Raw genomic sequence first — 24776 nt, 5'->3', positions numbered from 1 at the left:
CACCACGCCGCCACAAGTTCGAACTTGTGGTGACATAGCAAATAGTTAAATACATATAAAATATGTCATAATAATACATTACGCTTTTAACAAGTCATAAATAGTGTCAAATTAACAAATGTCAAATGCAATCATCGACTAACACCATATCCGTCCGTATTGCCTTATGTGGGCACGTGGGCGCCGCCCACAGTCCCACGCGTGGGCATCATACTACCAGTGCGAGTAGCTATGTGGAAATATACTATTGGTAAGGTTAGAATTCTATATTGTATTTATAATATTAATGAAAGATAAGCATATATTTGAATATATCATATAAACTACTTCCTATAAAGGCAGAAACGTCGCTTTTTTAATAATATATATGTATATCTTTTAAATCTAATCTAATCTAAACATCTTTATTCATATAGTTCTATTACAGACTCTTATGCTATGCTGCTATATGTCAAAATCTACCATCAGTTTGGAGTGCAATCGAGCTAAGAAAAGCTGACAAGAAACTTGGCTTCTAATTGACGCTAAATTCTGATTGACGCTGTAGGAAACACCTATATGAAACCAAATGAATCCTTGAGACCGCTGTGAACATCCTATCATGTTGGATTCAAATACCCAGTGAAATGTAGACAGTTGACCTCCCCTCCGATCGATCCCCCGTCCAATTCAAACGGGGATCAAAATTACGACGGCCTGTACCGAGTTTCGAACCCCTACCGGTGCCCTCAGACTAAAGTCGTATCCGTTGGCGGGAGTTGGCCTTCAGGCACTCCATATATCTTTCCGCGGATTTGGAGAGCCATCTGCACTCGCCCCCTATCGTTAGGCGAAGCAGTAATGGTCAGCTGCGGCCAACAGCATTAGAGTAGTCCGAAAAAAAACTTTCATCTCCAATGTAAAAAACATGTGTTTATAAACTAATAATTCAATTTGTTTATGGTATTAATAAAACATATATATTACTAGCTAATAGCCCCGGCTTCGCACGGGTGTACATGTATTATACATATAAACCTTCCACAAGAATCAAAAAACCGCTTTATAATCCATTGCGTACTTTTAAAGATTGAAGCATACATAGGGACGGACAGACAGTGACAGCGACTTTGTTTTATACTATGTAGTGATTTATTAGTAAACTCTACTGATACTGATGTAAGACATTTATTCGTCAGTATCTAAATATCAGAACTGATGTAATGCTGATTGTGTTAATTATTATGATAAAAGAGAAACTTCATCTTGCACGTTGTTTGTAAAAAACCCACTGACCACCCCATTTGCGACAACTGTCGTGAAAATATGTTACTCGTACTCCTTTACAATATAATGCATTATAGCGCAAGAGCCAATGACGGCCAGACCATCGTATTATTGGTAAACGTGAAAGTTTTATAAATTATTTAAAATTTAGTTTTATAAGTTAACAAATTTGATATGAAATTTTATATATCTTTGTTACCTTTTACCTGCCAAATGAGCCACGATCCAGGTTTCATGTATGGGGATCGTTCTTACCTGTGTTGGGGACACACATACAAGAACTTTCACATTTACTAATAATACGAAGGTCTGTTCGTTATGGGCTCTTGGACTATTCGGGTTCCGTATACCATAATGAAGTCAAGGCCTCAATAAGTACTCACACTATAACATTGATCGTTATCAAATCAATCATAGTAGGCGTAATTTGTAAACACGTCATGTACCAAACTATGCTCTCAATCGACCATATGGTCAAATTAACAAAATATATCCCCATATGGTCTTTACGAAACTATCCGCCTACCAAAAGTTTAATAGGTAGGCGGCTATAGTACTTATATCATAATGAAATTACCAGTAAGTAGATACAGGGAAAGATCACTTCTAACAGAAATGAGAGATTGTCATCATCATCATCAGCCCACTGCAGTCCACTGCTGGACATAGGCCTCTCCCGAGGCACGCCACTGGGCAAGATCTTCAGCCCTTCTCTTCCAGTTTTTACCCGCAACCCTACGTATGTCGTCGCTCCACCTAGCTGCGAGGCGTCCTAACTCGTAATATCCTCCACTCGCAGATAGCTTATGTTATAAGGAGTAACTTATACTACTATTATTTTAGAATTTTTATTTGAAAAAAGTTTAATTCCCCAAGTAATAAGTCTCGGGGAACAGCTAGTTCGTTTGTTTGTAATATTTTATTGTACAATAAATTATAAATAAAGGGATACAATTGACTTATAGAAAAAAGGGCCTCCAGCGTGCCGTGCGAGGAATCTGAAACTCGTATGCGAACTGAAAACCCTTGGCGGGCTCTGAAACTCGTATATGACCTCTTGTGGGCCTGACATGTGGCACTTAAGCCTGACAATGACGACATGGCGCCTGAACCGCAATAATGTCTGCGTGAATTGACCAATAGCTTACCCCAACTAATAAGACTATGGCTCCCAACAAGGTGGGGATGTGAGAATTAGAACAGCTCCCTTCCCCTCACAACTGCTCCCCTGTGTAGAAACGGACTCCCCTGTGTAGAATCGAACCCGCGGTCTCGGAAGTAAGACGGTCTGCTAAACCGCTAGACCACTGAGGCCGTCAGTTATATATTAATGCATTTATGTACATATATACAAATAAAAATTTAATGATCTATTCCAAATCAGCTGTCTAGTATCCATAACGCAAGCTTCACTTAGCTTGGCACTAGATGACGCTATGTTCAATTGACCTGAGATATTATTATTATTACTAACAGTCCCTTTGCTCACTACCGTGGCTATATAACGTTACGTCCCGTTTCTTAACCTATATCGGTAACTACTCAGTAGAAATAAACAAGACCACCCATACAGTGGTCGTAAAACAAATGATTATGTATTCCATTTAACGAGCCAGTAAGCAGTCCTTGTCACGCCAAATTGTAATGACTCGCTTTGACATTGGGATAGGACGATACTAGCAACTCTGTTCAATTTATGAAGACTTTATGTATACAGCTATAGAGGCATCTCCTCAGACCAATTCGCCGTCCAATTCAATCAGATCAAAGTTATGGCTGAGCCGAGGTTCGAACGTGGTGATCATATAGTAATGACCCGCTTTGACATTGGGATAGGACGACACTAGCAATTCTGGTCAATTTACGAAGTAATGAATTTACGTATACAGCTATAAAGATATCCTTCAGATCGATTCATCGTCCAATTCAAACGGGATCAAAGTTATGGCTGAGCCGAGGTTCGAACGTGTTGACCATATAGTAATGATCCGCTTTTACATTGGGATAGGACGATACTAGCAACTCTGTTCAATTTACGAAGTAATGAATTTACGTATACAGCTATAAAGATATCCTTCAGATCGATTCATCGTCCACATCAAACGGGGTCGAAGTTATGGCTGAGCCGAGGTTCGAACGTGTTGATCATATAGTAATGACCCGCTTCGACATTGGGATAGGACGATACTAGCACAGATATCATACTCACATACAGATAACTTACACATATAAATATAATTGGAGTGTCTGTTTGTAATATTGAAATAACAGTTTTTTACTATATGCACATAAATATAAATACGGTACATATACCAAAATAACATTTTTTACAATTTTAGCTTGTCTGTTTGTTCCGGCTAATCTCTGAAATGGCTGGACCGATTTTGACATGACTTTTACTGGTAGCTGATGTAATAAGCAGTAACTTAGGCTACTTTTATTTTAGAAAAATAAAGTTAAATTCCACGCGGACGAAATAGCGGGAACAGTTAGTAGTAGGTAGTAGGTACATAATGCTAGCAACTCAGTTCAATTTACGAAGTAATGATATTACGTGAACAGCCATATCTAAACGTATCCCTTCAGATCGATTCATCATTCAATTCAAATGGGGATCAAACTCATGGCCCGAGCCGAGATGCGAACGTGTTGATGTTCTGAAATTGTTCGGATTAATACCAGCTGCTGAATCTCACCAGTGCACTACCCGCCAGAACTTAAGTACCATCTAGATTATCTGGCGGTCCTGCACCGTGCGTTTTTCCAAAAACTTCTGGAATCTTCTTCCAGAAATGGTATTTCGTAACTTTCAAGAAAAGAGCTTATTTCTTCTCTAAAACCTGGCAACGTACTTGCTATTGTACCCCTGATAACGGGTGCTTGTGGGCGACGATAATCACTTACCATCAAGTGAGCCTCTAGCCCGTTTCTCTTCTATTATTGCTGGTACCAGAGAGCAAGTGTTATGGATATTTTTATTTTAATACTGCGATACCGTTATTAGAATACGTAAAATGCACCGTACGCATCACTGTGGGTATATATATATATATATATTTTTTTTTAAATTTTATTTCTTTGTAATTGTTTATTTTTTCTTTTATCCATTACGTATATAATATTTTAGGATTATTATTTAAGATTATTAATATATAATTTTACTTTTTATTATTTATATACTTTTCTCTTGATATTATTATTTTTATTTTAATTGCATAGTATCTGATTTATTAAGTTAATGTATACGTATTTTTTAATTGTAATATTTGCGCGTCCGTACTGAGGGCCCAACTGAAAATCAGCGCTGGAAACTATTTCCAGCATTATGCTGAGTTGTGGCCCACATTGACTCCGTTTTTTAATGTGTAAATTATTCTTGTATTTCTTATGTTATTACTGTAAAAACGAGTTAATAAAAAAAATCTATTCTATTCTATTCTACAAAACAAAAGATTGCCATACAGTTTCACTATATAGTAGTCAGTAATGAGCAAATCTTATGGTATACTTACTATATATATACCCATAACACAAGTTCTGCTTATCATGGGATTTGATGGCATTGTATTAATTGTACAGGGTCATTTATTTATATCTTATCTGTGGTAAACTATTTAATTCACAACCCTATTTAAAAAATCCATAAACCTGACAACATCGGTAATGTCGAATTTGTCTTCAGGATTACAAAACAGACTATAGTTAATTGTTCCCATTGCATACCATTCAACTGACAAATTGAACCGCTCGTGTAATACTGAACCGTCTCATTGTAACTTGTAGCTCATTAACTGACAGTTTAAACAATCTATTTTCAGTTGCCACGTCTGCACGCAGGCGAAATTAAACTGACTTTGTTCGGCGCAAGTAATGTCCTTCCCCGAAACAATGTTACCCCTTTATGAACGGGGTCGTTTCCGGTGCGGTGCGCACGCGCATTTCCGGCGCAGGAATAGTCAATGTCATGATTCAAGACCGAGTCGAACATGTGTTAGCAAGTAAGTACATACACTGCATACAGTGCAGTAATATATACAGTATAGTATAGTATATATACGGATATATCTGCCTCGGTGGTGTAGCGGTTAATCACACCGCTTTACATCGGATGGCCGCGGGTTCGATTTCTCGCACAGCGCAAACATTTGTATTCATGAGTATGATTTTTTGGGTGTGTTCTATATCTATATTATGTATGTATTTATATAAAAAAGTATCTAATTATTTATATACGTTGTCTAATACACATAACATAAGCTCTGCTTACCGTGGGACTAGATGTTGCTGTGTTAATTGTACTGAGATTATTATTATAGTAAAAAAGAAATGACACAAAGAAAGAAAACAAGTTATTCTCAACCACAGGATATGTGACAACTTACTGTCACAACGCTGTCCTGTGTAGGCCATAACATACGCCACGGCCGATGACCATAAGTTTAATAGAAAAAAAAACAATAATAGTAATAAAACATCTATAGTTAAGTGTTTTCGAGATTGGCAATGGCTATATGACATATGAACATCATGGATATTCTCGTCATATGATGAGTCATATACTATGCTTACTCTCGTGCATTGTCATTCCTGAAGAATAAGTTTACTAATGTATATGTTTATAATATGTATTATTTTATATATTAATATTATTAATGTTTCTACTCCAACATGCGCCATCCACCACCTTCTGTCTTTTCTCCTGTACCCAAAGATTAGAATAGAATAGAATAGAAAATCATTTATTCAAATAAACTTACATTGAAGCACTATTGAATAGTCATAACATTTTTTTTTTTAATCTACCGCTCATTCGGAATGCTGTCTCATCACAAGAAGAACAAGCAAGAAACTTGTGTGTTGCTCTTTTAAATAATTTATTCTTACTTACAATTTAAGTTTAAGTGTGTGAATACAAACCACCGATTAGCACTAATTCAATGAAATAATAAAATAGAAAAAACATTCAATATACAACAACTGGTTAAACAATTAATAAGATAAAATAAGTTATAGTGATTAGAGCAGACCAGTCCACACAAGCAGCACCCGTTCACGAGTATGACAGATGAGCCAGCCACCACTGCGCTCGACCATATTTTAGGGAGCTCAATGACCCGGCCCACCACGCATCCACAAGTCTGAACATTTTAGTGAGCATGACTACTCAAAACACCAGACCACGTCATAGCTACTCACAATTGCCATTTTCACATAAGAATGCATGCGGCAATCAATACAAAAACCGCTACCCTTTCATATTTCTAAAATAATTGAATCAAGAAAGCAATGAGATAAACAAATTATAACGTTGTATGCTAAGAAACTAATTATTTACTTGTTATGTTGTCGTCTATGAATTCGTCTATCCTGTAATAGGCTTTCTTAAAGGTTGTCTGGAAGAGATCGCAGCGATGAGATCGCCTTTTGTACCCATATACTAAATATTGTTTTCTTTTGTATATATGTTTTTTTTTTGTTATTATAGTGCAATAAAGAATAATAAATAAAAAAAAATAACGGCTTCCTATAGGGCAACGAAGAGACTAAAGGAGGCTAAAGGACGCGGCTGGACTCGCGGTAGACTGTTATCCGTCATACTCGTGAACGAGTGCTGCTTGTAGGGACTGGTTTACTCTAATCACTATGACTGATTTACTCTTATTTAATTACTCAACCAAACCAGTTGGTTGTGTATTTAATATTTTCTACCATTAACACAAATCACCATTCCATCACCATCAACAAAAAAATCATCTCAGTCGTATTTTTTTACTTACCGACACGATAGCATAGTGCTGTTTAATACAATATCGATATGTTATTAAATATACTATTTAACTTAACGAGAAATTTATGAATATGGGTATATAGATCAGGGATGTCAGGGAGCTTCGTAATCATAACCGAAACTATCGGATATCCGATATAAAAAAATATCCGTAACTATAACCGAAACTATCGGATATCCGATATAAAAAAATATCCGTAACCGTAACCGAAACTATCGGATATCCGATATAAAAAAATATCCGTAACCGTAACCGAAACTATCGGATATCCGATATAAAAAAATATCCGTAACTATAACCGAAACTATCGGATATCCGATATATAAAAATATCCGTACCCGTAACCGAAACTATCGGATATCCGATATAAAAAAATATCCGTAACCGAATCCGAAATAATAGTTTCGGATAATATCGGATAGGAGCGGAGCCTAATTGAGACTGAATGTAATTCCTACCAAATGTTGACATATAAATAAAACCATTTTAATACTTACTAGCTATTCGCCCCGACTTCGCACGGGTGTACATGTATTATATATATAAACCTTCCTCTTGAATCACTCGTTCTATTAAAAGAAACCGCTTCAAAATCCGTTGCGTAGTTTTAAAGTTTTACATACATAGAATACATAGGGTCAGCGACTTTGTTTTATACTATGTAAGGATTTCTATTTTACTTTTGAAATTCCTTAAAAAATTAATATCACAAATTTATTACAAATTAAATATAATATTACAAACCGACACTCCAATTTTATTTATATGTATAGATGTATAGATATCGACATATAGTGGACACAACACATCACTAAACTTGGTATACTGGGAGCATATGTAAGAAATCCGGCGCAGATACAGCAGCGCGCATCTGTCAGCGTTTCCCACAACGCTTCCAGCCTCGGATGTGGCATTTTTTCTTCCCTATTGTCTAGTCGAGTCGGAAGCGTTTTTGCTTTTTATTTAGGCAAAATAATAATAATAAATTACCCTGGACAATTAACACAAGGCTGCCTAGTCCCACTGTAAGCAGACCTCATGTTATGGGTACTAGACAACTGATATAAATACTTAATTTTGTTTGTATACATCTATAAATATAAATAAAATTGGAGTGTCTGTTTGTAATATTGAAATGACCGTTTTTTAAGACATGCATATGAATATAAATACGGTACGTACACCAAAATAACATTTATTACAATTTTTGTCTGTCTGTCTGTTTGTTCCGGCTAATCTCTGAAATGGCTGGACCGATTTTGACGGGACTTTTTTTGGTAGATAGCTGATGTAATAAGGAGTACCTTGGGCTACTTTTATTAAAAAAAAATAAAGTTAAATTCCACGCGGACGAAGTCGCAGGCACAGTTAGTGTAATATATTATGCACCCGCTCCAGAGGAACACATTAAACAATTAAAACTTTTACCTTATCAAATCGCTGCTCAAGTAGTTAATATCATCATCAAAAAAATCTGAAATGACAGAATAGAGAAACAAATAAAATTAAAAAAAAAAAGAAAATGACACTAAACGCCGTTTTTCGGTTTAGTAATTGCACGATTGACGAAAAAATAAATGCACATGATGTTGGGGAGTATTATGGATTTCTCAGTTGGTTATTATGGTGGCTGTAATAAAACTAGGTAGTTATGGGTACATGATTATATAATATTTGCTTTCGTCTATTGTGAAAATTGCAATGAAAAAAACAAAAGAAGAACAGTGAACAATTAAAAATATATGAGTATAAAAAACTATTAACAGTAAGGTTTAATTTCCAACACATGATATCTTATTAACCCATCATCATCATCATCATCGCAGCGTCGCAGGCGCAGGAAGACGTCCACTGCTGGATATAGGCCTCCCCCAAAGATCTCCACGACGATCGGTCCTGCGCTGCTCGCATCCAATGCCTGCCAGCGATCTTGACCAGATCGTCGGTCCACCTTGCTGGAGGCCTTCCCACGCTGCGTCTTCCGGTCCGTGGTCGCCACTCGAAGACTTTACTGCCCCAACGGCCATCTGTCCTACGAGCTATGTGCCCTACCCATTGCCACTTCAAAGTCGCAATTCTTCAAATTTAATTAACCCATTCCCTTGTGATATTTCGTGATTTTTGCTGAACACCCCCTCGAGACTCACGTGATTAATAAACGCCCCCTTATTATAAATAATATATTATTTATTTAAATTAATTAGGGGTGAAGGGAACAGATAGTAATGGGAACTAATTCTCATTGCTAGCAATGTACCATGTTAGGTTGACCTCCATGCGGGTCCTCCTGGAAACCATCGTGATAAATTCCTAGTGAATTTGTCACGACGAGTTAACTGACTTGACCTCATGTTCATCTTATCATCCTCCACTGGTGCCCCGCCAGCGTAAACCGTTAGCGCAGGTGGGTGCAACATTTCATTATCAACCCAAAAAATAAAGATTTATGTCGGACATTTTAGCCGCTTATGAACGTCAAATTTTTTATATTATATTTTTTTCCGTACCTACCTTAAAAACAATTGCTATGAGCAGCTGGTGTCTGAAATAGGAAACCTGTAGTAAATATGATCATAAATAAGAGCCATATTAAGTGTCCCTACAGTCAGGACCAGATACAGAGAGAACACTTTTGTTTTACGAGCATGCAAATCCTTTAACCAAGTACCACATGATATTGACCTGTTTTGTTCCAGCACTGCCTCAGTTAGGAAACTCATATGTAACCAATTCTTTAACGGTACATAGCCGTACTTTATTTGTGTGTTCTGTGGATACATCGCTACTTGTGGGTATGTTAGTCTATTTACTTGTACTGTATAACTACAACTGAAACTCTGTCACGTGATTACTTCGATATGTTAAAATTGGATAATGAAAAATTTAATCTGGTAATACTATTGGCGAAGATTATTCATTGGCATAGGACAATTTGATTTGACAAGTAACATGTAACATTACACCGTTAATCTTCCTAAATAAATAAATAAATAAATGCATAACTACAGAAGAAGTCACTTCATAAAATTGCTGCGGAGGCGTGACCCAAACGCCATGTGAACATTGTGAACGGTATTTAGCGAAATGCATTCAGTCAAAGCAGGTGGCAAATATCTAGTTCCCACAGATCACAATAGATTTTTTATAGCTGCACACAAGTGGCATCTCGGCGCGCCACTCTCACAAGCATAAAAAAAAAATAATGAGGCTGAGGAATGGGACGTCACACTTGATTCCGTATACTGCGATTTAATTTAATCTATATAGAAATAAATAAAAGTGATGTGCTTGTTTGTAATCAAATTAACAGCTTCTTACTAAATAGATATGATAATATATAAGGTAATCTATCTATATCTTCTATATATATAAAAATTAATTGCTGTTCGTTAATCTCGCTAAAACTAGAGAACGGCTGAACTGATTTGGCTAATTTTAGTCTGAAAATAATCTTGGAAGTCTATGGAAGGTTTAAACGGTTATGAAATATTAAGAAATTGCATGTAAAATAGTAAAAAGAGCAATTATATTTTCCCATACAAACAGCTAATATCTGTGCGCCGTTAGGGACATTTGACGGGACACCACGGGACTCGTAGATATCTGATGTTCTAAAAAGTAATTTAGGATACTTTTCATTCATTCATAATTTAAGAGCTACGCTCTTGTCGGTGGAGCTCTTGCTACTTTACGCGATCTTCCATCATGCTCTTTAATTCTTGATACGACACGACTCCCATTTTGTTTGATGTAGCTATTCCTTGGTCTTCCCCTTCCCCTCTTTCCTTCTATTTTCCCCTCAATAATAATTTTCATGAAATCATCGTGCCATATCAAGTGTCAATACTTTTATTTTAGAAAATTAATTTTTATAAAAAAATGAGAGGTAATTTTCGCGATAGATCGCGCGGCCGATTTTTTTTTATTTTACTGTCCATTCGTAAGATAATTCAGATAAGAATAAACAAGAACAATATCTTTAATGGAAGATAATGGAATGCTGTCTCCGCCTACACTTTTTACGCTGGCAGGTACTGGTGGAGGATGATAAGACTATTGGGATTTTATTTATGCATAGGGCAAATAGGGAAACACCATTTTATTCGTCTTTTTTATTAATATGTTTTCTCTTTTTATATACAAATAATATATGTCAATATAACAAAGGAGTTTTATGTCCAACATCCCCCTCAATTTCTAATCTAGTAAATTTGAAATTGTTACTATGATACATACGAGTTTTCTCTTTTTATATACAAATAATATATGTCAATATAACAAAGGAGTTTTATGTCCAACAAAGACGAGTATGAGGACAGCTCAGTTACCCCATCGTGGCAAATTCACCAGGAATTTATGACGGTGATTTCTAGGGCGAATCGTGTGGATATTAACCTGACATGGTACATTGATAGCATTGGGATTATTAGTCCAGATTACTAACAATCCCTTTTCCCCTCCCAGATGAGGTAATCAGAGGTATTGCGAACTGTTAGACCTAATATCGGGCTTCTCGAACAAATACTCCAATAGACTACTGCTATTGAGTAAAACCAACATATGCATGATGACTAGGCCCCTCACAGGACACTGCAAATTAAACAAGCATATGGCTAAACTAGGCCTATGCACGACAAGTATCTGCAGATTCTGCCAAACTGAAGAGGAAACGCCGCTTCACATCCTATGTGGTTGTAGCCCACTCATGCATAAACGAAATATCTCCTTTGGAAAGTTTACACTCTTTCCCGAGGAGATAAAAACGATCGCTCCTAAGAATATCCTTCAATTCTTGTCCCTGACGGGTCTAGGTAGCGAACTCTGAAAAGGGCGAGCACAATAGATCTGTGTAGGTCGCAGTGCTACAGGTTCTACACATCTGACAATAGCCCAAACAATCCAAAAAAAAAATTGTGAACTGTTGAGTCGAACCGACTGAAGCAATACTATACATGTAGGGCGAAAGGGAATTGTTAATAATGTAGACTGATGATCTTATTGCTAGCATTGTACCATGTTAGGTTGACATCCACGCGGTTTCCCTGGAAACCATCGTGACAAATTCTTGGTAAATCTGTCATGATGGGCTAACTGACCTGACCTCATGTTCATCTTATCATCCTCCACTAGTCCATCCTCCACATTCCATTATCATATTAAAAAAAATACTATACATGTGCACTTGTCGCTGGGTACATTTGAATTTAACATGGCGACCTCCCGCCCTCTCTCGAATTATATTGGTTTGCTAATTCACTTCTCCCTATCCTAGACTATATTAATATATCCTATTCTGACCTAAATACCCATTACTCCATATATTAGAGCGTCTCCAAAACCTATGGATCCGATTTATTTTGTCCTGAGCAAATTTGATCATGTACCCAACTTAAGTGGCTTCCTATAGAGAAGAGACTAAAGAATCTCCACCGGAGTCGCGGTGAACTGTTATTAGGATCCTGTGACTCCAGCAATAGGTGCTTCTTCCGGGCTGCCTCGTATTTTATTGGTAATACGTTCGGCACCCAGTCGGAGGATCTCCATGAAGAATTTTTCCAAGTAAAAAAAGTCAACAAGTCTTTATTGGTGTCAGTTAGATTTAAACTTACGACCTTAATGAGGTTGTAAACCACATAATGCTCTCAAGAATTCAGTAAGTGTCGCCTCGTCCATTCTTAGTACAGGTTCAATACACAATATAGAAAGTTATTGTTACTATTATCTTATCTATGGTGTAAATTAACCATTTTTGTTTTTTTCTTGTGTCCTTGTGTGATTTGGACAAACAAACTTACTGCCTATCTGATTGTAAACGATAACCGTTTTTAAGGGATGATAATGGAATGATGCACTCGCCTGCACTATCGATATACGCTGGCGGGGCACCAGTCGACTATAAATATGAGGTCAGGTCAGTTAGTCCATCGTGACAAATTCATCGGGAATTTACCTTTATTTTTATTTTTTAACTTCAATGCACAAAAGTAATGTGTACATACGGCGGATCCGCCATATGTACACTTTATTTTAGGTAAATTAAATTAGTAATTCCTGATGAATTTGTCACGATGGACTCACTGACCTGACCTCAACTTATCCTGGTATATAGCGGCGTTATATACCAGGCAACTATGAGTGATGAAGGGAAATATTGTTAGGTATATAAATAACATAACATTGCATGATTTAAAAGAAAATAAATAAATAATACATTTGTGGTTAATACGCATCTCCTACAATTCCTGCATCTTCTCACTTTCTCATCCAATTTTTTTTCACAGACACGAGTGTTTCTTTCTAGAAAACATGATACAGTTAACGCAGTTAAGTTAGTTATGTGACGTAAGTCATATGTTCATAAGTGCGTTTCTTCGACAGTAAGTTCCTAGTTAAGTAATTACATAGTGTTTATATTTCCCGTACGCCATTGTATGTATTATTACGATGCGATGTGCTCGTTTCCATGTCAGCACCGTATAATGTAATATATCGCGGAAGCAGTAATATCTCAAGGTACACACAGCGCCATCTAGTCCCAAGTTAGGCAGGGCTTGTATTATAGGTACTACTTCTGATATATAATTTAATGAGAATTTTTGGGCTATTGTCAGATGCTAAGACCTGTAATACTGCGACAAACATAGATCTATTGCGCTTGCCCAAATATGTATAAATCCACTAGCTGTCCCGGCAAACGTTGTCTTAAAATAAAAAAAAAATTAGGGGTGGACTACCCCTAACATTTAGGGGGATGAAAAATAGATGTTGACCGATTCTCAGACGTACTCAATACGCTCACAAAATTTCATGAGAATCGGTCAAGCCGTTTCGGAGGAGTATGGGAACGAAAACTGTGACACGAGAACTTTATATATAAGATAAATACAGCAGCCGCTCCATAAGTCCTTCCTTTGGTTTGGAGTGCCATCTGCACTCGCTCCCTATCGTTCGGTGTAGTTGTAAAGGCGACCAACAGTATTAGTATATAATATTATATTATTTGTAGTATTAATATAGTTCGAAAAACAAACTGCTATATCATTTTAAATGTAATATTTGTTGCAATAAACGCTTGATAAAATAGGTACTTGATTTTTGATTTAACATACCCTTCATAGAAACAGTGTAGACCTAATATCATTATGTTTAACCATCACTAACAAACTGCATTTAAGTAATACATTTCTTTTTTATATAGCATAGGGTACAAACGAGTCTTCGGCTCACCTGATGGTAAGTGATTACCGCCCCCAATGAGCATCCGCAACGCCAGAGAATTGCAAATGCTTTGCTTGCCTGTGAAGAAGGAATAAGCCCGCTCAAGAGCACCCGCAACACCAGGGAATTGCAAGTATATTGTCTACATTTTAAGAAGGAATATGCTCTTTTCTTTAAGGTATCAATATCGTATCGATTTGGAAATACCATTTCTGGGAAGGTGATTGCACAATTTTGTTGTATATGATAAAAAGTTTTCTAAAATTCTGTGTATTAAAACGAAATATGTTTCAGTAAAAAAAACATTTATCGATATCACAATTTTATTTATTTAGACACGTATTACCAAAATAAATGGATCATCATTATTTATATTATTAACCGGGTCTTAACACGAACTAGTTTTATGGTAAATAAAGGTATTTACCTCTCTTGACGTTTCGACTAGGTTGCACTAGCCGTGGTCACGAGCTGACTGGAGTAACAGCGATGTCAATGTAGATAGGTGACAGCAGTTTTTTCATCGAAACGTCGAGAGGTAAAAACATTTATTTGCCATAAAATTATTCGTGTTAAGACCCGGTTAATAATATAAATAATGTATATAAAACATGAAAGTTTAAAAATAACTAAATGGATCATCATTAACAAGATTAATTATTAACAAAATAGCTGTCACTATAAATTAACATAAACTTAACAATAACTAAAAATAACAAGTAACAATGAAATTACATTCATATTTCGTACATTCTAAGCCAGTATTTTTAATTTCGCGCAACCCTTTTACAGGTTCATATATTCTGGCGACCCCCTGTGTCAGAAAATCAAATAAATAATTTAATTAAAAGCCTACATACGTTAGTTAAGTAAAAATTGTTTTTATTTTAGTACACTTGTCTATTATTCACGCGGACCACACTGCGTCGGCGCCGGCGACGTTGCCAGACCGCAATTAGGAAAATGATTTGATATTAACGTTTCAAAAATACCAACCAAAATTTGATAAACTTTTGAAAAATAAACATCTTACCTTATCCTTACCACTAAAATTGTGTTTTTGTTGTATATGAACTCCTGACTTTTTATTTCAGCCGATGACCCCCCGAGTAAGGTTTGACCACCCTAGGGGTGGAGACCACCACATTATAAAACATTGTTCTAAGTTTTTGTATGAATACAAAAATAGCACACATTTTGTTGTGTTTAAGAAAAAATATATTTCTTTTTTTTCTATAGGTTCTAATACCCGTTTCTTACCCAAAACATAACTTAATAAACAATTCAGAAGTAATTGAAATTAAGTTACAATTTCTGTGTATAATATTTATTTACAAAAATAATGTACCTACTCTGAATTTATACCAGTTGTCTAGTACCCATAACACAAGCTCCGCTTAGCTACGGACTAGATGGCGCTGTGTGAACTGTCCTGAGATATTATTATTTATTAATTAAAAAAATGTATTTCTATAGAAATATATTTATTGTCTACTGCTGTGCTCGCGTTTTCACGCGCGTGAAATTTAGCCTGTGTTATTCTGATACTTAAGCTATATTATTGTAAAGTTCCATTAAAATCCATTTAGTAGTTTTTGCGTTTAATATAAATTCACACCAACATCGGCATTTATATCGGCATTAGTAAGATTCAGTTTACTGCCCGTAGACAGTGTTGCCATTCTCTATTAAATGAATGTATTTTGTGAATAATTCTTTAGTTCATCAATACATTTGATTGATTATTTTTTTATTGTATTCTAAATGAAGAGGTAATTTGTTGGACAATTATTTAACGCCATCTATCATCAAATAGATAAATTAAATCCGATATAATCTATACTAACATTGTAGAGTAACGTTGCTAGGATGTTCGTTTAACGCCCTCTATAGCGACATAGGGTGAAGTAATTCCGATACAATCTATGCATATATGTAAATAAAATTGGAGTGTCTGTTTGTAATATTGAAATAACCGTTTTTTACTACATGCATATGAATATAAATACGGTACATACATCAAAATAACATTGTTTACAATTTTTGTCTGTCTGTCTGTTTGTTCCGGCTAATCTCTGAACCGAAATGGCTGGACCGATTTTGACGACTTTTTTTGGCTGATAGCTTACATCAGCTATCAGCCAAAAAAAGTCATAAGGAGTAAATTAGGCTATTTTTATTTTAGAAAAATAAAGTTAAATTCCACGCGGACGAAGTCGCGGGTATAGCTATTTTAAATAAATTAAAACAGAGATAATTTGTTGTACAATTATTTAACGCCATCTATCGTCCAATAGATAAATTAAAACTTATACAATCTATACTGACATTGTACAGTAACGTTAGGATGTTCGTTTAACGCCCTCTATGGCTACATAGGTGAATTAATTCCGATGCAAACTTTAATACGAAATATTATAAAATTTTGATTTTGTATTTACAGGTACTATTATCCGATTAATTAAAGTCTTTTAGAGTTAGATAGCCCATTTACTGAGGCTGTAGGCTATATAACATCACTCTACGACCAGTAAGCGCTAGTGTGGTGATACGCTTAAAACACTCGCTAGTGTGATGACAGTACCTAATATTTGACAGTTCAACTCATTTTCAGAATACTCTAATGCTGTTGTCCTCAGCAGGCCTTTACAGCTTCACCGGACGATAACTGTTGAGTTATCGTTTGCAGTACAAAATGTACTTGGTACATTGTACTATATAATTATATAGATGAACAAAATGACCGTTCCTCAGGGGCGGACCGATCTACGGTCTGAGGCCCTGGGACCCGTGTATACAAAGGCCCCAGCCTTCACTGAAAACAATATCATAAGGTTGAGATCCCTGATATCAATTAACCCCTGGATGTGTGCGTCTATCGAATGGTACAGCCATTCCTCGTCGCTTGTTTTTGGTCTGTATATTTTTTTAGTTAAATAATATATGTATGTATATATGTAGGGCCCAGGGTTAAAACTACTTAGGGGCAGTTTCAGCCCAGGGCCCCACAAATTCACAATCCGCCCCTGCCCTTCCTTCCTTCTGGAGATTGTTGACTTATATGCAACAATCAGCTATGGCAGATGCCTCCTAAACTAAAACCCATATGAACGATTGTATCTATTAAGCTTTAAGCTATGCCACTTAATTTTCTATTTCTACTACATTCTACCACCTACTAACTACCGTTGACCATTGACAGTATCTTTAAACATTTCATAGAGAGACGCACACAGTCTATACAATGGCAGACCGACTACAGTAAAGTAGTCGCCTTCAATCCTCTCGACCAGCGTGCCTCCAACTCCTTGGATACCGTAGCCACCAGCTTTATCCCTGTAAAATGTTTAATTCATAATTTAAAATCCACATTCTAGGGGGAAGGGTATTATTAGTTATGTGGACTCATGATCCTATTACTAGCAATGTACCTTATCCAGTTGACCTCCACGTGGTTCCCCCTGATATATCATGATAAATTCCTGGCGAATTTGTCACGATGGGCTAACTGACCTGACCTCATGTTCATCTTATCATCCTCCACTGGTGCCCCGCCAGCGTAAACACTTAGCGCAGGCGGTTGCACTATTCCATTATCATCCACATAAAAAAAAATATCACATTCTTGTCGGTGGAGCTTCTGTTACTTTCTATAATCTTCCATTGTGCTCTTTAAATATTGATAATATTAATTTGCTTGTATTAAAAAAATATAGGTTTAATTGTAAGGTCATAATTCATATAAAATTCTTAATAATGTAATTATGAACAACATTTATTTCAAAGAGCAACATGCAAGGTTCTTGCTCATTCTTCTTGCAATGAGTCGCGTCCAAATGAGTGTTAGGATAAAAAAATATGATTATTCAAAAATATTTATATTAAGTTTATTTGGATAAGGAAGTTTCCCTTTCTGTAGGCTATTTAGCCTATAGTTATAACTTATACCTAAGTTTAGCCTACAGTTATAACTTATACATAACCTAGTTATAACTCTCCATAAGGTGGGTCAATTTTAGCCACTGTTACAAGAAAACTATTGCGGTAACAATCCAAGCGGTAGATTTAAAAAAATGTTGACTATTCAAAAGTGCTTAAATTAAGTTTATTTGAATAAATGATTTTCTATTCTATTCTATTGGATTACAGAAGGCTTAAAAGACATCATACTTGGGATTTTATCCACTAATGAGAAAAAAATGTAAAATAAGAGAGCAGATTTCAAGATACAGATATGAAAAAAAATTAAGCTGTCTCATTTTATATTGTTTTTTTTTCTCACTATAGATACAATTCTCTCCCGTTAACAGATTCCAACAACAAATCTGCTAAAGGCTAGATGAACCTATATAAGCATCGAGTAAGCCCATTTTTAAAAAGAAATTATTTCATTTTCTCTTAAGTCACCAAAACGAGTTATAACTGTATTGCATTGTACTAGTATTATATTTATCTATATTTAGCATTAATGTATGATATTATATAATATCAGGTATACTATATATATTATTATATGTATATATTTATTGCATTTCATATATATTACATAATACTTATCTAGTAATCTTGTGATTGTTTTTTGACATAACTGCCCCACAATGCTTTCTGTATACCTAAAGCTTAGCTGGTGGAGAATGCCATACGGCATTAAGCTCGCCTTTGTACAAGTTATTTTGTGCATTAAAGAATAAAAAAAAACCATGAACCAAAATATAGAAAAAAATGTAAAAAAGTACTCTTACATAGGTTCTCCGGTAGCAATATATGCCTTTATTTGATTTTCATCAATATTCCCGAAGACAACATTTGTGCTCTCTGTGAACTTGATGACTTTTTTTTTTTTTTTTTTTTTTTTTATTTATTTATAAGTATTACATATACACAATTTGTTTTTACAATTATCGCCAAACTGCTTTGCAGTTTGTTGGCGAATAAGGACACTCATTTTTACTTATATCTAATTTACAATTTAACTATAATATAGAACTTATACTAATGCACTTTTTCGAGTAACCATCTTTTCAATTTAAATTTAAATATTTCTTTACTTGAACAATCGTTTTCATTATAAATTTTATTAAATATTCGTGGAGTAATGTACCTTCTTGTTCTCTCACCATAATAGTTGCATACCACCGGTTCAATATACTTATTTATAGTTGTATGTCTCATACTATACTCAGTTGTTTTTTTAACCTTATACTTATTGCATTGATATTGTTCTAATGCCAATAGTAAAGTAACTTTTTCATGTATAGGGAGAATATTACATTTTGTGAATAACAAATTGTAGTTTCCTTTACATTTCTTTTTAAATTCCGTATCTACTAAGTGTTTCAAAAAACGTATTTGTATGTTATACAATTTATCAAGATAGGTACGAAAGGTACAACCATACGCCGCCAGACCATAACTTAATACCGCGTCTGCCAATGCCCAATAAAAGGAAAACAATATCGACCTACTAACTACATATTTAAGCTGGATGAACTTACACAAAACATATCTTAATTTATTACATATATTGTTTATATGTATTTTCCAGCTAAAACTACAGTCTATTGTGATCCCTAAATATTTATATTCATTCACCATCTCGATATGTTCACAATTACATTGTATTTTACTATTGTGAAGACATTGATACGAGTGGCCGACTATTCTAATTGACTTGTTAATATCTTTCATATATGGAGAATGTACAAGCATACATTTAGTTTTAGATACATTCAATAATATACCATTGTCATGGGACCACATCAAAATATTTTCCAGGTCGGACTGTATACATTTTTCAATACTTTCGATATCTCTATCTGCATATATCAAACACGTATCGTCTGCGTACATATATGTCGTACAATAATTTATTACGTTAATCATACTATTTACGTGCATGGTATAACCAACAGGCCCGTATACCGAACCAGTAGGCACACCACTTTTCATATAAAATTCCTGACCGGCTGTAGCATTAATTACAGTGAACAGTTTTCTGTTATCTAAATAATTTCGGAACCATTCGTTTACTGGACCACGGATTCCACATTCTCTCATTGCCTCCAGTAGCTGTCCGTGGTCCAGGGTATCAAATGCCTTTTTGAAATCTATAAAGAGGACTCCTACATATTTCCTATTATCTAGGTGACTATTTATTTGATCACTAAATTTGCCAATAGCTGTAGCTGTACTATATGATTTTCTAAACCCATGCTGTGTATCTGTTAATATATTATTACCTTCTAAAAAATCACTAATCCTTGTCACAAATATTTTTTCTACTATTTTATTTATAGTCGACAAAATTGCAATAGGTCTATAATTACTATATTCTGCATGACTTCCTTGCTTAAATAATGGACGTATAATGGATTTTTTCAGTAAATCTGGGTACGTGCCTGTCTGTAAACTTACATTTATAAATTTGGCCAGAACTGGACTAATTAATTTTTTAATATACTTTAAATCTATTACTCTAATTCCATCTGCTCCTGGAGACTTTCTAGAATTTAATTTACTTATAATTTTTTCAATATGGACTGGTGTAACTTTCTGAAAGTAAAAGCTCACATTTGCATGTTGTACATAGCTTTCACGTAATAAAAACTTTTGATTACATTTATGTTTAATATTATCTATTTCTTTAGTAAATGTTTTTCCAAAATTTGTACAAATATTTTCAACAGTAACCCCCTTACACATATATTTCATTATCATCGAATCTAAATTAGATTTCTTGTTACCCAGCCAGCTGTTAATGGTTGCCCATGTTTTTCTTAAATCACCTTCACAATTTTCTAATTCCTTTTTCCGATACATGTTCTTAGCCCTATTTATAAGTTTATTAGTTAAATTTCTACAACGAGTATATTCCAATCTATAATTAATGTTTTTAATATTAGACTTTGACCTTCTAAATAACTCGTCCCTACGTTTGACCATAATAAATAATTTATTGTCTATCCAGGGCTGTGACCTTCTTGTATTCTTATTAATTTTTAACACTTTTGAACCCTCATATACATTATTGAAAAGAATATATAACTGCTCATAAATTTGTAACGGACAATTCAGTTCTACTAACTTATCCCATTGAATATTTAATAATTTTTGCTTGACTAATTCATTATTGATTACATATACCTGTTTATTATTGCACGGTTCACTACAACCAATGCCAGTCTCTAAGTTCACACCGATCATATAATGATCTGATATTTTACACGTGAGCATGTGTGCGGCGATGCGATGTCTGCTGCGCACCCATACATGGTCAATACAAGACGACACAAGCCGGCCCCCCACTATTTCTTCCCGCGTGCACTCGTTGATAGCACTTTGTAGGCCGCTGTCACACAACATGTTTTTATATTTCTCTCCAATTAAGCTATTTTCCATTAAGTTTATATTCATATCTCCAACTATGATGATATCTTGGTTTTCAGGTATTTGCTTTATGAGAATATTTAATTCATTAATAAAAACCAATCTATTGGATTTTGGTGGCCTATATACAGCAATAATATTTATATTCATGGCATTTATATTTATAGTACTATGCAAAATCTCTGCCGAATTACTTTTTATTCTATTAATATTAATATGTAAATAATCTTTGTAGTAGATCAATACTCCTCCTCCACGTTGTATGTCTCTCGTATAAGCATGAGTATTATATCCATCTATTTCATATAATGATAGTTCACATTGTTTGATATTTATCTCTGTCAATAAAATAATATCTACAGTATATTCACATTGTTCCAACATTAGAAGTAGTTCGTTATAATTCTTTCGCAACGATCTTATATTCAAGTGAACTATTTTGAAATGTTTAGTTGTATTTTTTAGTGATGAAGCCCATTTATCTATTTTTTCATATCTCTGGTAGTCTATATTATTATCAATATTTATAAGCAAATCGTTGAATGTTATAGAAAAAGAAAACACGTAGTATGATCATACACAGTCCATTATGGCTGTTATTCAGAACGTAAAAAGGTGTTTATGTCGGCATCTGACCGTACATTGTAAATTTTAGAATTTTCATTTCTTTTAATTAATATTTTTGAATGTTGTATCCAGACAAACTTGTATGTGCCTTTAAGTAATGTTTTTGCATTCCAGAATAATTGACGTGTCTTTTTAGTTAAGTTGTCGTTTATGTAAATACGTTTTTCACTATTATTTGCGAAAACATCATTATTTAACAAACAAGTTTTTCGTTTCTTTATCCATTCGTTTTTAGCTATTTTAGAACAAAAAGTCACAATAATCGGCCTCGGACGACCCTCATTTTGCTTATGTCGGCCTACCCTCTTGACCTCTTCTATTGTATTAGAATTTAAATTTAGTTTTTGGGCTATTACTTTTATTACCTTTTTTGTGTCTTCTTTTTCCATATCCTCGACACCAACAATCTCAATATTTCTCTCAACCTGTTTTTCTTCTAACAATAATACTCTTTCCTCTAATGCTTCATTAACCTTCTCTAGATATATATTCTTGTTTTCTAATGCATTAATCTTTTTCTCAGCAGTTTCCTTAAACTCCTGCATTTTTTGGTACTGGTCAGCGTAAAATTCTACACTTTCCGTTAGGTCTTCTATCTTTTTCTGCATGTCGTATAACACTTCCAGTTTTTTATTGACTTCTGACAACAAGGTCTCTGCGCTAGTCTTCTGCAAATCAACATTGAGCTTCGGTGTTGAAAACTTTGGGCTACTTTCACTTCTTTGACACACTTCACATAATCCTGTTTGTTTATACTGTTTATTAGCACATTTTTTATGGTAAACTGTTCCACACAACCCTTTACATGATAAAATGTCATCCTTGCTCATTGATACGAACAATTTGCACTTTTTACACTGATTCATTATAATAACTATCTTAATACACAATATTCAGGAGTTATAATATTAAATGCAGATCAAATTTAACGGGTAATGCGTCCGTAACGCAGAGTGCGCGCGCATGGACGAGGACGACTTTGTCGAGGGCTTTGATAATAACTCCAGTGTAGACTGTATGTCCTCTGCCTGAAAGACTGAAATAATATAATAATTTAATCTATACAATTAAGTATACATATAAATAAAATTTGAGTATCTGTTTGTAATATTGAAATAACCGTTTCTTACTATATGCCTATGAATATAAATACAGTACATACACTAAAATAATAATATTTACAATTTTTGTCCATCTGTCTGTCTGTCTGTTTGTTCCAGCTAATCTCTGAAATGGCGGGGCCAATTTTGACGGGACTTTTATTGGCAGGTAGTTGATGTAATAAGGAGAAACTTAGGCCACTTTTATTTTAGAAAAATAAAGTTAAATTCCATGCGGACGAAGTTGCGGGTACAGCTAGTTGTAAATAAAACAAATATTTTGTACTATTGTAAAGAATTTATATTTTCCCTCCAATGATTCAGTTAAGAATGACATATTTAAAATTCAAGAGCTTTGTGTTCTTTTTTTAAAAGTAATAAAATACAATGTAGCAAAGAGGTTGCATACACTTATAAATAACAATATCTAACGTTTCAGACATATGTAAAAAACATTTCAATATTGCAAACAGACACTCCAATTTTATTTATATGTATATATAGAACAAAAGGATAGTACAAACAGAGTGATATGTCAAAAACTACCATCAGATCGGAGAGCATTTGAGCTAAATTCAAAACTGGTTGTCTAATCAGTGACCATAACCAAGTTTCATTATTATATAAAGTTATAATTTTAGTTATACCACAGGCGAGACTTTACCTGGATAGTATTTGAAATGCCTCTTCCTCACTGGTAGGTTTCCCAAACATGTTCCCATCAAGAGTCACCATAGTATCAGCACCGATAACAATGTCTGGTGGCCGTCCCTCTCGAGTTAATCTTCGCTCAACTTCCAGAACCTTCTGGAGAGCCGTTTCTTCAACGAATGCAGAGAAACTCTTGAAGTCTTTTGGATTCAGATTTTCCTCAAACGTCGAGGGACAAAGAGTGACCTTCAATCCCTGTAATAAACATTTTATAAACTTAAATCCTATATGTTCATATTGAAATTGTAAATTCTGTTTTTTTTTTATTTTAATTTTTAATTAAAAATGGAAGACAAACTTGTAGAAGATCTATGTAACAGAAATATTTTAATTAAATTGCAATTCAATAAAGTATAAAGATGCTCACAATATTTTCTATAAGTTCTTTGCGCCTCGGAGAACCGCTGGCCAATACAATGTTTTTATTTTTTAATATATGCATGATTGGTTGTAACATTTTTTTCTAATTTATATTTCCTGTTTATTTAATTTGCAGTAATTTCACTTATCTATACAGAAAATGAATAATAGCATGTATATATCTATGAGCAAAAATATAGAAATTGAAACTGCAAATATGATGATAAATTCAAATAAAGTTTAGTTTATGATAATTGAAGGGTTAGGTTTAAGTTTTAGCTTATATTTGTTATTTTTATTTATTACATTTTCGCCATGG

At 34.6% G+C, this 24776-nt stretch overlaps 1 protein-coding gene across 1 annotated transcript; it reads right to left on the bottom strand.

Moving 5' to 3' along the window:
* Positions 1-17313: 17313 nt before the first annotated feature.
* On the bottom strand, positions 17314-24771 carry LOC131851626 (dTTP/UTP pyrophosphatase-like). The gene is made up of 5 exons (XM_059202145.1): positions 24465-24771; positions 24051-24292; positions 23256-23322; positions 19016-19095; positions 17314-17609 (listed from the first exon to the last, which is right to left on the bottom strand). The coding sequence occupies exons 1-5, from the start codon at positions 24552-24554 to the stop codon at positions 17456-17458; spliced, it is 633 nt and encodes a 210-aa protein (XP_059058128.1). The 5' UTR covers positions 24555-24771; the 3' UTR covers positions 17314-17455.
* Positions 24772-24776: the final 5 nt, after the last annotated feature.

The sequence above is a fragment of the Achroia grisella genome, unplaced genomic scaffold, assembly GCF_030625045.1.
Source record: "Achroia grisella isolate CSIRO2021 unplaced genomic scaffold, CSIRO_AGI_Agris_v1 utg794, whole genome shotgun sequence".
In the NCBI taxonomy this organism is placed as follows: Eukaryota; Metazoa; Arthropoda; class Insecta; order Lepidoptera; family Pyralidae; genus Achroia; species Achroia grisella.
This window is presented reverse-complemented; position numbering and strand designations above follow the sequence as displayed.